Source organism: Epargyreus clarus, unplaced genomic scaffold (genome assembly GCF_041222505.1).
Source record: "Epargyreus clarus isolate Ecla_fem2 unplaced genomic scaffold, WU_Ecla_fem_2.2 ptg000007l, whole genome shotgun sequence".
Lineage (NCBI taxonomy): Eukaryota > Metazoa > Arthropoda > Insecta > Lepidoptera > Hesperiidae > Epargyreus > Epargyreus clarus.
This window is the reverse complement of record NW_027332215.1, coordinates 6,888,050-6,903,201: the sequence shown is the minus strand read 5'-3', so window position 1 is coordinate 6,903,201 and position 15,152 is coordinate 6,888,050. Positions and strand designations below refer to the sequence as shown.

Genomic DNA, 15,152 nt, shown 5'->3' with positions numbered 1-15,152 from the left:
CTAAAACTCCCCCGGTGGCCGTCCTCGGCGCTGCGTAGAGGGCTCCGGGATCTCCAAAGGAACGCAACCGGAGTCCTCTTAGCGCATTGCCCCGTCAGGCTCTGCCCAGGTGAGCTTGACGCTCGCCACACCGTCTAGTGCGTACGATGGTATGCGACCACATATACCGCCGCCCTTCCCGGGGTCGCTTACCGGGCGGTTCGAGCTCCCACTCTTGTCACCCGCAACCCCGGAAGCCCCCTTTTAGTCGCCTCTTACGACAGGCAGGGGATACCGTAGCCCTATTCTGGTCCCGGAACTACAGGGACACAGCGCCTGGGGCCTTTAGGTACGCCCGCGGCGACTCCTCCTCCGAGCGGGTTCAGCGCGCTGCCTTGCTCGTTCGGCGTCTTCCTTCGCGGACATGACTGCATCGCAGAAGGTGATCATGCCGTCCCAGGCTTCGCTACGCTGAACCATCGCCCCAACGATGGCCGACGGAGAGAGATCCGGTCCCACTTTTTCGACGAGGATTCGCCGCTGCGACTCCCACGCTGGGCAGTACTGCAGCGTGTGCTGTGCGGAATCCTCGTCGTGCCCGCAATGATGGCACTGGGCCGTCTCCTCCCTCTGTATCCTGTTCAGATACACACCGAAACAACCATGTCCGGTGAGTATCTGAGTTAGGCGGTAGGTCACTCTACCCCTGCTCTTCAGCCAGGCCCGATAGTTCGGTAGGATAGCGTCAACCACCCTTTGGCGTATGTTCCTAGGCTCCTGAAGCCGTTCGCGCCAGAGCCTCAGAGCGCGCCATCTGGCTCTCCTCCGAAGCGCTCCGATCGTCTCTTCGTCGAAGGGTTCAGTCCTCTGACGGAGGACGCGGATCTTATGGAAGACCCGTGCGTCCATATCCGCCAGAATGTCCAGGGACGGACACCGCCCCAGGACTGTCGCCGCCTCATACGATATGGTACGATACCCACGGGCGACTCTGATTGCGATCGTACGTTGCGCGGAGTTAAGTTTCCGCGCACGGCGCCGGCTGGCAGACAATTTATCCGACCATACCGGCGCACCGCAGAGCGCAATCGAGCGTATCACACCCGCGTAGAGGCGGCGGACTTCTTCCCTTGGTCCCCCGAGATTCGGCAGCAGTCTATGCATAGCACCCGCTACCTTATGGATTCGGGGGACGAGACGGTCGAAGTGCTCGTCAAAGCACCAGCGGCTGTCCAGTATTAGGCCAAGGTACTTCATGTACCTGCCTATCCGGACATCCGTTTCCCCGACGCGCACTGAGATCTCAGCTGGCTCGACTCTCGGCCTGCGGCCGTGGAACCATATCGCCTCGGTTTTCTGGTACGCTACCTATAGGCCCAACCCGCGGATCTTCGCTATGACGCGTGCCACCCCGAGTTCTGCTAGCCGAGCCGTTCTCGAAAAAGACACCCCCTCAGCGAGAACGAGGATGTCATCGGCGTAAACATTTTAGACCCTAAACATTTCTAAGGTTACTTTAACTTAACAGGTTTGAAATACAATTGAATTAGGTACAAATTAAATTTATCGTTTTTCCAGTTTGTCCAGCAACCGAAGAACCTAAGCCTGGCTGGGTGGATAGCTTGAACGGCCCAATCGGCGTTATGATCGGGGCTGGCAAGGGCGTCATAAGGACCATGCTGTGTGATGGCTCCCTCGTGGCACAGGTCATTCCTGTCGACACTGCCACTAATGCCATCATTACTATTGGCATGGTTGAAGGGATGAAGCAAGAAAAGTGAGTAACATATCAATTTGAAAGGGCACTTATTTCCCTCATGTCTCCCTTACCAGACATTCACACCATAGCACACCAGACGCTTCCGTGATTTGGCATGAAGGCACGTACCATCCTGGTGTAAGCACCTAATCGTTTGAAACCAGAATTCGCAGTCGAAAGACAATCACATCGACGTTTGACATCTGAATGCGCAGACCGTCCGTCCGTCGATTATTACCTACTGTGCCTTCGGTAAGCGATTATTACCGAAATTTCTCTGGAGTCGTAGTCACTGACGGCATGTTGATGTCACTCGTCGTATGTACCCTTAGAAACGTTTAAACGCTTTCTACACTCATAGCCCCACGCTAGGATTCCCTGTATCGTTCATGCCATGGAAACACAGATACAAATACACAACACCCAGACCCAGAAACAGAAACCTAAATTTATCATTTAGATATCTGTCTGGCCGGGGATCGAACCCGGGACCCTCTGCGCGTCAGATCGGTATGGTGACCGCTCCTCCGCGTAGGTCGTCAATGCTTATGAAGTAGTTTGACGATTTCAGCAGAGTACCTGATGTGAACGAGCCTTTCCATTTATATAGATGGCTCTACGAATCAACTATAGATAGACATTACATCTTTTGCATCTATTTCTCCTCCTACTACTCCTGATAAGCTTACACGCATAAACACATATCCCTCCTAACGTCACAGAATGTTCAGAATTGTAACACAAAACCCTTACTCTACCTTTGGGTTTACGGATATTGGGCAGAAAACAGAAATCTTATTATCATCTTCCCGGTTTATTATTTAACCTTCAATCGTACTTTAAAAAACCGGGTTAATTATTTCACCAGCGTTTTAACAACTAATTGTTGTAAAGCTAATGTAATAAAAAGTGACAATCTTCATTACCTACCTGTGTCTCAGAATAAATTTACGTCTCCTTTTGTTACTTAACTATTTGGCGTAAGCCTTTGATAACCTTTATCGGATTACTTTATTGGCAGCACATTAATAAAAATTAAGCATATCATGCACATATTATAATCCCAGGTACGCCAGGTACCTCTGATTTTTCAAAGTGAAGGGCGAATTAAATGTAATATCACTTGCTTAAACGGTGAATAAAAACATAGTGAGGAAACGTACATATCTAAGAAACCTAAAAAAAAAAGATTTAGAAAGCCCCGTATATGTGAAGTATACCAATACGGTTTAGGCCAGTTTCCACCGCGTTAGCCAACTAGGCTTCTCATTTTGAGAGGAGACCCGTGCCCAGCCCGCAGTAATGGGTTGATGATGAAGCGTATCAGAAGCTGACTTAACTATTAATTCCAGATCTGACGTCATCCCGGTATACAACGTGAACGTTGGCCACCAGAAGCCGACCACCTGGGGGGAAGTGCTCGACGTGGCTAAGCACTTTGGCCGCAAGTACCCACTCTCGTGGCCGCTGTGGTACCCCAACGGCGACATCACCACCATTCAGCCGCTGCATGAGTTCCGAAGGATACTCTTCCATTTGGCGCCGGCTTACGCTATAGATTTTATTCTGTTCCTGCTTGGACAGAAACGATTGTAAGTAGAGTCCTGTTGGAAATGAAAGATAGTCCTCGCCAAACTGCTAGTCCGCTCTGAAGTTGTTGCGAGCTTTTATTCATACAATTTGCTATGGCGACGCGATTCAGTTCTATATTCAGAGCGGACTATACGCATAGGTCTATTTAGTTTTCCAAATTTCCACCTTCGTATTTTGTTGACGGGTAGAAATAATATAAAGCTTTGCCATATTATATTTTGAACGCTGAACGAAAAATGCTGGTGCTTAATGAAATGTTTCAACTTACTCAGAATTCAAAACCTCTATGATCCCCTTCAAGTAGGATGCATTCTCGATTTTATTTTCTATGAAATTATATGGTAATAACGAGAACTAAGTACGCTGGGAGGCCTCATTAGTACTTTTGTATTGTATATTTACAACAGCAGCACTACACTGCCGCTCATCGAACTTATCGCTACACTTTCCAAAGAAAGCAGAACTAATATAGTTCGACTAGGGAGGTACTATCTCCACACTGGCATATTTGTAATGTGAAGTAGTTGCCGGACTGACTTAAATTTGAGGCGACCATCTTAATTCTCAGGAGTGGCAATGCATCTGTATCCGGATTCCGGTAAAACCTACCGGAATCTGTTCTATAGTATATTGTGGTGTTGACTACAGATGTCGATGAGCGGCAGTGCCCACCAACCTCAGGTACGTATCTAATCTTATCTGGGGTTGATTACAGATGTCCACGAGCCACTTACCATCAGATGGACACCATGTTCGTTTGCGACTTCAATCTTATTCATTGAGTTTTTTCTTTTTATAATATAAGAGTAGCAGTTAGTAATTTGTTGTGCAGGTGTGCTGCAAATTTCGAGAAAGTGCTACTTCTCTTAGACATTTTGTAACAGACATCTTGGTTAAGTCCTTGATCTTGTCAGGCCAGACTAGACCAATCTTGTTTTTTACTTTCAGCTCCTTTAGTATAGAGATGTTTGATGTTGACTTACGATAGTTGAACGTTCTTTATTTAAAAGACTCGTTTTATGTTTCAGTATGGTTCGTATCCAGGAAAGAATCAGTCAGGGGCTAGAAGTACTCCAGTACTTTACCATGAGGCCCTGGAATTTCCGCTGTACCAACTTCGACAACCTCCAGCAGCAACTGAGTAAGGAGGAGCAGGTGATCTTCAACATGGACCAATCGAATGCAGATCGAGACCAATACTTATACAAATGTGTTGAAGGAGGTCGCGTATTCTGCCTTAAAGAAGACCCGGCCAAGATACCTATAAATAAAACTTATAATCGCTTGTAAGTAGCACGATATTCTTTATGTACGGAACTAAATAATTAATATAATTCTTACTACCTACTGGTAGTCAAAGTGGTGGTAGCCAATTACCACCAGGTGGACTGTATGCGCGTCTGTTGCTCTTATATTTTAACAAAAAGTTATATTTGAGTAAAACAAGACACAAACTCGTCGAAAGATTACGTGTGTATAATAAATCTTTTCATCTTATTTAACTGCTCGCTGGCTGAATGGATAGACATGCTTACAGTCCATGTGTTTAAAAATTCACGATACAAAACTATATAATTAAACATATAAAGATAGATATAAGTTAAACATGTAAAGTAGTGATAGCCTAGTAAGAATATTCGGTGGAGTTAAACCTACAAAACTTTATTTCTAACTTCCTACAATAACCACGATCAAGCAATTGTATGACATGAAAATTGCGGTACAAATTTATGAACTGTACTGATTTTTATACTTTCTTTCAGCCTCTACGCATTGGACTGGATCGTGAAGATTTTCTTCTGGATACTGATACTGTCTTTCTTGGCATCTTGGTTCAAGCCAGTGAGAAGCATCTTCGCACTCGGAGAGCCCGTGGTGAAATATTTACCATTTTTAGGTCCAGCTGTATTCGATCAAACACACTCGTAAATAATTTTAATTCTCAAAGGGCCGGATCTGATAGAATATTTTTGATAGAACACTCAAATTATAGTGCAAAGGCACATATAACTGAATTACAAGAATATTATTTTGACTTGACTTGGGTTAAAAATGGTTTAAAATGTAATTAAGACGCTATGCGTGTACCAATTTTGTTATTAATAACAAGCATACCGACGACTGGACTACTTTAGGTTACAGATTGTTCAAAAGTAAGTATTTATGTATGAGATTGGCAATATTTCAACGTACTGCAATTTTCATTGAATGTTTTCAACGTTTTTAAAAGCTTTTATTTAAGTATCGTGCTTGGTCAATTCGTATGTACCTATACGAAAATTAAGTGTTACAAATTAATTTTACACTAGTTAAAGCCAACCGATTGAGATGAAATATTGTGTAGATAGGTACACGTTTGGTTTGGATGACAAGTACCATTTCTATGTATCCAAAATATCCGCCGAAAGTCGTTAAAATAATGTAGCATTCGTGTAACCACTGCGTAAATTTAAAAAAAGGCGCCTAGAATTAATTTACGCTTTATAGCCAGTGCTGCCAACCCTTCCACAAAATAGCAGTAAGTCGTCCAAAAACAGTAAAATTCATAAAAATCATTAAATGATTTATTAACTGATTTGTCGAAGAAATTATCGAAGCAAACAAGCTCGACATAATGAAAATATTTCTGAAATGCATTTTGTTGGAAAAAAATCATCGACAAGGCCAAACAATCTTTGAAATGTGTATTAGTCGCCAAGTAAAGTTCAAATTATTTCTTTTGAAAATCAATTGAATGTTTTAAACTAATTTACTAGGGTATTATTGATATTTTTAAATCTTTCAACTCAGCACACTTTACTATGTCTACAACTAGTGCTAAGTTCATTTTATACACTTTGCTACACTAGCGCCGGTATAGACGATTTTACAACTATTATTGACAGCTAATCTGGACACTTTTTTAAAAGAGCGTCCATAATTTTTGGTGGCAATATTCAAAAGCGAAAATGGCGAATGTCGCCAAATGGAGGATCAATTATATTTTTGAATGAATAATATGGGTATGAAATACCCCTAGTTTCTGATAAACAAAACGATGATAAATAGCTTATTTTTTAAAACCTCTTTAATATACAAATTTCTTTAATATAATATTAATAAACTATAAGGCATAAAGTGTTGTTACAGATTTTGTTTTGAAAATTGATTGGAATGTTTTGTTAGTTTTATCGAGTTTCCTAAATGCCTTTTCCCTACAGTCTGTGTGTAAATGTTATCATCTATTATATATTATATACACCCAATGATAGAAATAATATGGGTAGACGTAGTAGACCTACAATTACCTCAGTAACAATAATTAAAATACTCAAAACATTTACTAACAAATGTGTAACCAAAAACTTTTGGCGTTTTGTGGGTTAGGAAAATTAGGAGACATTTAAAAGGAATGGGAGAAAAAACACATTAGGTATATTGCACACAAACATTTAATTTCTAAAGATAATCATAATATGCTAAAATTTATGTATTCATCATAATACCTACTAGGATTACAATTGTTTATCTGACTTGGTTATCGTAAATAGACATCGATATTTAATCATTCATTATATTCTTATTGATAAGATGGTGATATTAGTTCATATACGTGAACGATTAATAAATAATCATAATTTTACAGTTTATCATTTTTAAAACGAAAGATAAAAAACGTATGAGATCCATAACCTATAAAGAACATTTAACGTATTTAATATTTTATTTAATATATTAAATATTCTTACTTATAAATAAGATGTCTAAATATATTTATAATTGTGTCTACTGACTTATATACAATTCTCATATCGTAATATTATTAAATAACCTAATTAGTGAGCAAAACTTATTCAAAAATCATTTTATAAAAAAATTATAAAGATGAACATAACAACCCATTTAAATCACAGAAAAAGAGACTCATTAGTTTTCAAAACATAAATATTATTAACATAAATATTATTAACTTAAATTAATGTAAACATAAAAAACTTAGTAGGCGTTGAGCTTTTATTCAAGAATATTAATCAGAAATTGATTATTTTTCTTAACTTTTATTTTAAACATTTATACTCGTACCTACGTCTTAAGAATAGGACCGCTACATTACACACAATTATTACTACAAATTTAGTATAACACTAAAGAGACACACTTAAACCAAAAAAGAAACACGTAGCCTCTTTGCAAAAAAAGAGCTCAATATGCTCGCTTACGATATCATGCAGGTTACATTCAGTACAGCAAAGAACGGTTGGAAAAAACGAGAAAAATGGTATCATTAAGTAACGGTCTGCGGGGAAATGTCTTCCATTATTCGGTGAAAGTTTGTAGGTATATACAAGTAAATCTATATGTACAGATAGTTTAGATATATATAGAAGTAGTATAAATTTTAATACACTATAAAAGTCGTCGAAAATAGTTATACATAATTATTTATTAGATATTGAAAGGGCTTTTAAGGCTTAAATAATAAAAACCCATGAAGCTCTGAGAGCTTTAAAGACCACAAAATAGAAAATGTAAAAGTGGTTAAGAACCCCAAAAAATTACCTACTATAAAAGAACATGAGATTTTAAAAGTTACCACTATTTAGGACACAGCTTAATAGGACGTTAGTCATTTTGAAAAATATTTTATCAAGTAATTGTTGTTTCTTTAATTTACTTTTAGTACATAGTAGTTTATTCATAAATGTTAGGATTATATATAATTTAAAAATTAAGTATGCAATTTTAGCTTATTTCTCAAAAAGTTTCAAAATAATAATGTACAGTCAGCGCCGGACCTAGCCTTCGAACTTAGGGAAACTGCACCTTTTATATTTTTAATTCCCGCGTAGAATTAGAAAAAGATAACTTTTCGGCAAATTATGCCACCAGCAGGTGACAAGTCCCTTTTAGCCCCGAGGCGACCGCTCCTCTTGTTCTAGCCTAGATTTGACGTTGCCCTTGTATAACACTAGGACTACTAATTTAGTACCTATTGCATAACTTGATTTACACCAAAATATTATATTTATCATCTACGATAATCTACATCACAACATGTAGTTAAATTCGAGAAACAGACACCATTTTTTTTAATTAAACTTAATAGGTTGGCATCAAGAGACAAAAAAATTTTATACCAACAGTACCGAGCTTAGGGTTGTAGACACGTTTTAAAAATGTCTTCACAATCTACTGAACATTTAAAGCTTTCGAAATTCATGAAGTTGACGTACTTACGAATATAACTGCTATAACCTCATGTCAAAATACAAGAAGATACAGCCGAAACCGTAATACATTTGTTTTACAATGACACCATCTACGTATATGATATAATTTCTTATAATTAATAAGAATAGATACTAACAGTGTTATTCAAAATACCTATGTCCTACACACAAACGAGTATAGACATCCAAAAAAATAAAAAAATATAATCAAATTTACGGTAGGTACCTACCGATTGCTTGCTAACTTCATGTCAAATTAATTTGAGATCTTCAAGACTTATTTCTTATTATAACTACGTGTTAATATAAACGATAAACAGATATTTTCCCTAAAGAGTTTGCTTTTTACATGCTATGAAGAATCTACAACAGAAAGTGCTACCAAAAAAAAGCAAGTATGTTTTTTGCTGGTTTTTGTACATAATTCTTCCGATGTCGGATTAGTATTTTATATAGTCTATTCCATCTTAGTCTGTCTCCGTCCGTACAGGGGACCCGTGTCAAGAGCCCCGATATATATCTCACTAAAAGACGCAAGTTCGGTATTATTAAGGAAAGGATTAGTCTCCTTTCGAAGTCCCATGTGATCGTAGCACAAAACCCCGGCGTTATCTCTAGAACATGTGAAATCCAAGCCAACCGAAGTTTATGCTATGTAGGTACTCGTAACATTACCATCTTGTCGTAGATCTTGTATTGTTCTAAGTCTGTCCGCAGAAGAACGTAGAATGTAGATTAATCTGTAAAATTTAATAACCCACCATTAGTCACCTAAAAGCAAGTAAGTAGGTAGGTACTAATTTCCAAAATTCTATTTAAGTAGGTATACGCAGTTTTGGATTGTTTTTCGATTTAAATATACCTTCTGTTTTTAGAAATGATGTATTCGTAATTATCACAACTTTACTTTTAATATTTTTGAAAATATCGTTGTAAATAATCAAAGCATATTTTTTATTTACCGTTTCACAGGTTTTCGCCCGTTATTGCGTCAAATCTACCCATTTTTTTTTCCTACAACGGATCGAAATTTGGCATTTTCAAGCAAATAGATAAGTTGATTATTAATAACTGGCGTTCGTGTGACAAATAAAAGAGCTTTATGTGATAATAATGATAATAATATGGAAAACCAATTGATGTATCTTATAAACCTTAAGTTATCTCTAGTAGACTTGGAAATAGCGACAATTAGTGTGGTCACGAATTGTCGTTCATTATTTATCAGCTTTGCTGGACAATTTCCTCTCTCGAAGAGGTTTTAATATTTAGTATTGTTTTTAGATCTACCCTTCCCCGAAACAAATATATATATATATATATATTATATATATATATATATATATATATATATATATATATATATATATATATATATAATATAATATATATATATATATATATATAAATAAATAGATGTTTTATCATGAATGTAAAATTTCTTACATCAATTGAATATAAAAGAAATTTGTATATAAGTTATCCTCACCTGTGAGAACAATAGGTACTCGTACATCCTCATGTATCCTTTGACAATTGTTCCAACTTTATAGAAAAATCGGAATTTGAAAATTTATTTTCCTCTGCTTTTCTCCTGTCTTGGGTAACTGCACTTGCATCTTGTCATATGATTCAGTATCATGCTCATTTCTTGCTGATAATCTTTTCTCATTTTGATCTTCACATATAGCAGCTTCACATGTTACCAAGTGGCGAAGTGGTGGATAATTCTTAGACGTGGTGGTCGTTCACAGCGGTCATATTCAGTCAAGTCCAAAGTCAACAAGAACGGTAAGGTAAACTAATAATAACATAAACAATACTAGTATAATTAATCACGTCGTCTTTTTATATAGTTTCATACACAATATTCATACCTGGGTGATATATCGATGTAATAAAAATTTAAAGAAACTCATTTGAGCTGTGCCCCACGTCTAGTTTATAATATTGATCCAAGCACCCTTATAGAGAATATTATTCTCTTACAACCGAAAAAATCAGTCTCACTTAAGTAATTTTGTAAAATTTAAAGAAATGACTAACTATAATTTATATTATCACATTACATTTAAGTATATTTGATCAATATTCTTTATCCGTACATAGTATCTAAAATATAATTATGTCATTTTCGTAATATACCTTCATTCTTTTGCTAAATCTACAATTAAAAGATACTTAAGTAATAAATACACAGCACCAATAAAATCATAAAATTAGTAAAAACATTATTACATTATTATCAAAGATACACACGTTCTTACATATGAAGAATATGAACTTACTTACTTTAGGTCGACTACAAGCTTGTTAATTAAATAGTTATTAATTATAAACGTCCGACTTCGACGTCCAGCGATCTAAGCGCCCATAAGACCTTGGTTGATGACTACTAACTAACCAATGATGACAACTACGACCCATGTTTACGAGTAATGTGCCCCTCGAGACTCAAATTCATTTTTCCTTTCCTTCTATCGGTCACCCCAATCCCTTCGCAACCCTTGTATGAATTGAAGCGACGCAAATGGCATCGGTGCGGGTTCACACGCGTGCGCTTGTATACACGCGCGACAGACAAAGCGTCACAAGCCACGGAAATATGTGCACTTAAACAGCTTAAATTTGTATTAATCTTTATATCTATATCTAATTCTAATTTAATATCATTATAGTCAGCTTTTTCTAAGCAGCTGTAATAGTTAAGGTGACTTTTTTGATATTTACATAATGTTTTATTTTCCATGTTTATGTTATATTAAATTTTGTTAAAAATAAAATAATTTCCATGTTATGTACCTAAAGCTTAATATTTAAACATAGCTACAGACCACGGGGCTGTAAAACCATAATTATAGAAAAGTTCAGTCGTCCTGATAGAATAATAATGTCTTTCAAATAAATACCACGTTAACAAAAATTATCCATAATGCAAATTCTAAAAAACCCAAATGGGAATTTCACCAAATCACAGTCAAAAAAGGAGAGATCACACATCTCATTATTTTGTTTTTAAATCGCTACTTTAAAATAAGTTCAAAAGCAAATATATTAAATTATTTTACCCAGGGTTTACGGGTTTGAAGAATGGTATGTCTTCATAGAATATCGCGTCACAGCGATAATATATTCCGTAATGTGAGGTGTCCATAAAGCGATAGGCTCCTTTATCAAAATCGTAGCCCAAATGTATGACATACTTTTTTAAGCATTGTAAGTATGCTTTACAACCGAAAACTTTAATTCCGCTCAAGTCAGGCTTTCGGCCCGACCAAGACTGTTGAGGAGTGACAAACGGAAGACCTGTGCTTGGCGATATATTCAGAAGACGTACGGCCGCGTTTGTGGCCTCTGCCCAAAATTCATTCGGCAGATGTGATTCAGTCATGAAACATAGTTTTTTTATAGAAACAATATACTTACTCCACACTATAATGGCAGTCAGTTCTTCGGAATATACTAAATTGATATTATTAAGAGCCAAATAAGTCTCTATAGACGGATAGAAATTTTCGAAATTTGTATCAAAGTCAGTTAACATTTGCTTAATCTTGTTACCCGAATACCTTTCTGCAAAGTTTTTAAACATTTTTATTTTAGGTATAATTTCAAATTCTCTTCTAAAGAAATATATGAAACTTTGTCTCGTGTAATCGTCGATAAAAATTATATAATATTTATTACCACTTAAAGAGATATCATAAATTGAAGTTGATAAATAAAAATACACGAGTTGTAAAGGCCTTGTAGATTTTGGATAATTATTATAATTAAATGCTGTCATATACAGCGGACACTCCCGCTTTTCGAAATAATTGAAGCAATTAGACGTCATGCATTCTATTCTTCTCTCATTGTTTTCCATATTAATCCCAGTGGTCATATAGTCCTGAAGAATTAGTATTTCTGTTAGGTCTATATGGCCTAGTCTCCTGTGCCACAAGTTTATGTTGTAAGATCCACCATCACTCTGAACATCACTTGTTAACAGTTTATATAAACCATCTTCTTCTAAACGGCCCCGTGCCTTGACATTTCCCTCAATTCTAACATCACCTGTGTTATATATTTTACATCCAAATTTATCAAAAACGACGACGTGATCGTCCTTAGTTAAACTTCCCACACTTAAAAGATTACTCTCTATGTCTGGTATATACCGAACATCTTTCGCTACTAGACCCTTACCGTCTGTATCAACATTTCCCTTTAAGGATGTACTTGAAATTCCACCATTCGCACACATGACCCGTGTTTGCGGTACACGTTGTTTGTCATATAAAAACGCAGGGATATAGGTGCAGTGACCCGATGCTCCGGTATCTACCACCCATTCGAGATGTCGAGCCGGATTTTCTGGGCGTATTTCATTTTGATTGTTGAACCAGGGAAAATTATTTTCGAAATAATTTGCCATTCTGAGGCGTTATTTTATTTACTGGGGTAGATAAACGCGCACCTGCTGGATGTATTTAATACAAACTAAGAGACATCTCAAAATTCACGCAATCATCTTAATAGATTAATGGTACCATGCCCGAGCTCAGGCAAGTATAATATTCACGTCTTTTCAATTTAAAGCGATGCACATTATCCACAACACAACAAGAGTTCATTTTAAATGCACTATTTCATATAACAACACTACTTATGGCCGTACATACATATTTTATGGCCGATATAAAGATAATTGTTTATTTTAGAAATTTACACCAGAGTCTCTTGGTTTGCTGCGTAAGGCCTGTCGATCAATTAGAGATGTGCCGAGTCAGGTCGACTCGAGTCAGTACTCGAGTACTTACATAAATTCGCATACTCGAGTACCAATAGTGATACTCGAGTACCAGTAATACTCGAATACTGACGATACTTGTACACTACAACTACTACTCGTACAAGTAAAAACTTGTTTAATTTTGTGTAGTGAGTGGCGTTTTTTTTTTTTTGCTCTTCCGTGCTATTGGACTGTATGTTGTGCAAAGTACTCGAGTACTTTGTGAGTACTTTGGACTCGAGTACTGACTCGATTCTTTTTTATATGAGTACTAAAGTACTCGAATACCAAAAATGGCCGACTCGGCACATCATTACGATCAATACGAAATTGTATCAAAGCCACCCTGGAAAATCGAATCAGGAACTGTCTACTGTTTAATGACTGTTTACGGAACAGTTTTATAGCAATTAACTTTAATCGACTTAAAATGTACATAAAACAAGCCAATAAAAATATTTACATTTAATCAATATCCAAAACTATGAACCTATTTATTTAAAGATGAATTTTAAATAATGAGAAATATTTTTATTAAGATTCTTGTGAGTTACGTAGAGTCTCGCTTCTGTGAACGTGGCGGCAATATTCAAATTACGTTAAACGGAAAGTGCATTCCATACGTTATAGATTTCACTTAAGCTACTTACGTACCGTTTCTACTAGCTACTACTTTTAATGCCACTTAAGACCACCGGTGATCTGCGAACTATTAGATCGTAAACGCTGCTATAATATAAAAGTGTATTCTGGTATAACAGAATTAGCCTAACTATGTAATACAAGTAAAGTAACTTACAACACCTTCAATTTTACCTTGTAAGTAGTTGGGGTTCATTAAGAGTAAGTTGAATAAGCATTCCCCTTGACTTCTATCATAATTATTAGGGCCCGTTTACGTCGGGTAGTCTTCCGAATTCGGCAAACTAGGTGGCTGACTCCGAGCGATATTTACATCAAGTTACAGCCACATGTGACGAGCGACTTCGACTTGCCATGAGCACTGTTGACTGCCGTCTTTAGTAAAGTTCTGTCAATCGTGGCTTATTAAAGGCACTCAAATAATCGACGGTCAACTTTCGATTGCAAGCCGCCTGCGTTTGCAATCGAAAGTTGACCGTCGATAGTCGTCTTTGTCGCCGTTGATAGTCGTTAGGCGTTAATTACAGCAAAATGAAACCACTGCATGTTCTTGTACCACCTTGTACGATACATAGTGAGTTTATACTAAATATTCCATGTTTAGTTACTTAGTAAGTTACGAAAGTAGGTATGTGATTTGACATTACATTATTCTATCGGTTCCAGTATTTTATTACATTATGCAGCCGTCGAATGGAAACCCATGGCCTAACTATAAATATAACTATTTTTCTAGTCTTACATAAAACTGCATAAACACGGTAATACACATTACTACAAATTTAATTTAACGTTGCTGAGTCTCGTGGACGCCGCAGAACCAATGGTTTGACGTAGTAAAATTACTATTATCACTGTGTAGCTATAGCTTGGTGTGGAAAAACTTCCTCAAATAATGTTTTTCACTATTTAATACAGGCTCACATATATTACGTGGTAAAATACCAGTTTAAGAGTGAATGGAACACAGAAACACCGTGCCTGGATGCAACTGAGCAGGAGACTCAGAAGTAAAGAGCCAAGAAAATGCCTAGAAATAATAAAACAAGACGGACCGTAAATTACTCTACATTCTATTCACTATTTGTTACTATAATTATAGGTGAACGATATTTCAACAGGATTGTAATATTTATTTTCTGTTTTGTATTGGTGTAAATCTAGGATCGTCCAACAGACGTTTTAAATAAGT

The 15,152-nt window shown here is 37.0% G+C and overlaps 1 protein-coding gene and 1 long non-coding RNA gene across 5 annotated transcripts in view; one reads left to right on the top strand and one right to left on the bottom strand.

The window, feature by feature from the left end:
* Positions 1-5,482, top strand: part of LOC140743321 (putative fatty acyl-CoA reductase CG5065) — a 72,914-nt gene extending 67,432 nt beyond the window's left edge. For all 4 annotated transcript variants that reach the window (XM_073074488.1, XM_073074487.1, XM_073074489.1 and 1 more), the window contains exons 5-8: positions 1,558-1,756; positions 3,091-3,330; positions 4,360-4,617; positions 5,095-5,482. In XM_073074488.1, coding sequence (XP_072930589.1) covers positions 1,558-1,756; positions 3,091-3,330; positions 4,360-4,617; positions 5,095-5,260 — 863 coding nt within the window. In that variant the 3' untranslated portion in view covers positions 5,261-5,482. The remainder of the gene's footprint in view (positions 1-1,557; positions 1,757-3,090; positions 3,331-4,359; positions 4,618-5,094) is intronic.
* Positions 5,483-6,744: 1,262 nt separating this feature from the next.
* LOC140743325 (uncharacterized) lies at positions 6,745-14,114 on the bottom strand. Its single transcript, XR_012102444.1, has 2 exons — positions 10,031-14,114; positions 6,745-9,281 (listed from the first exon to the last, which is right to left on the bottom strand). It is a non-coding gene; the product is annotated as an uncharacterized LOC140743325 (long non-coding RNA).
* Between the last annotated feature and the right edge of the window lie 1,038 nt (positions 14,115-15,152).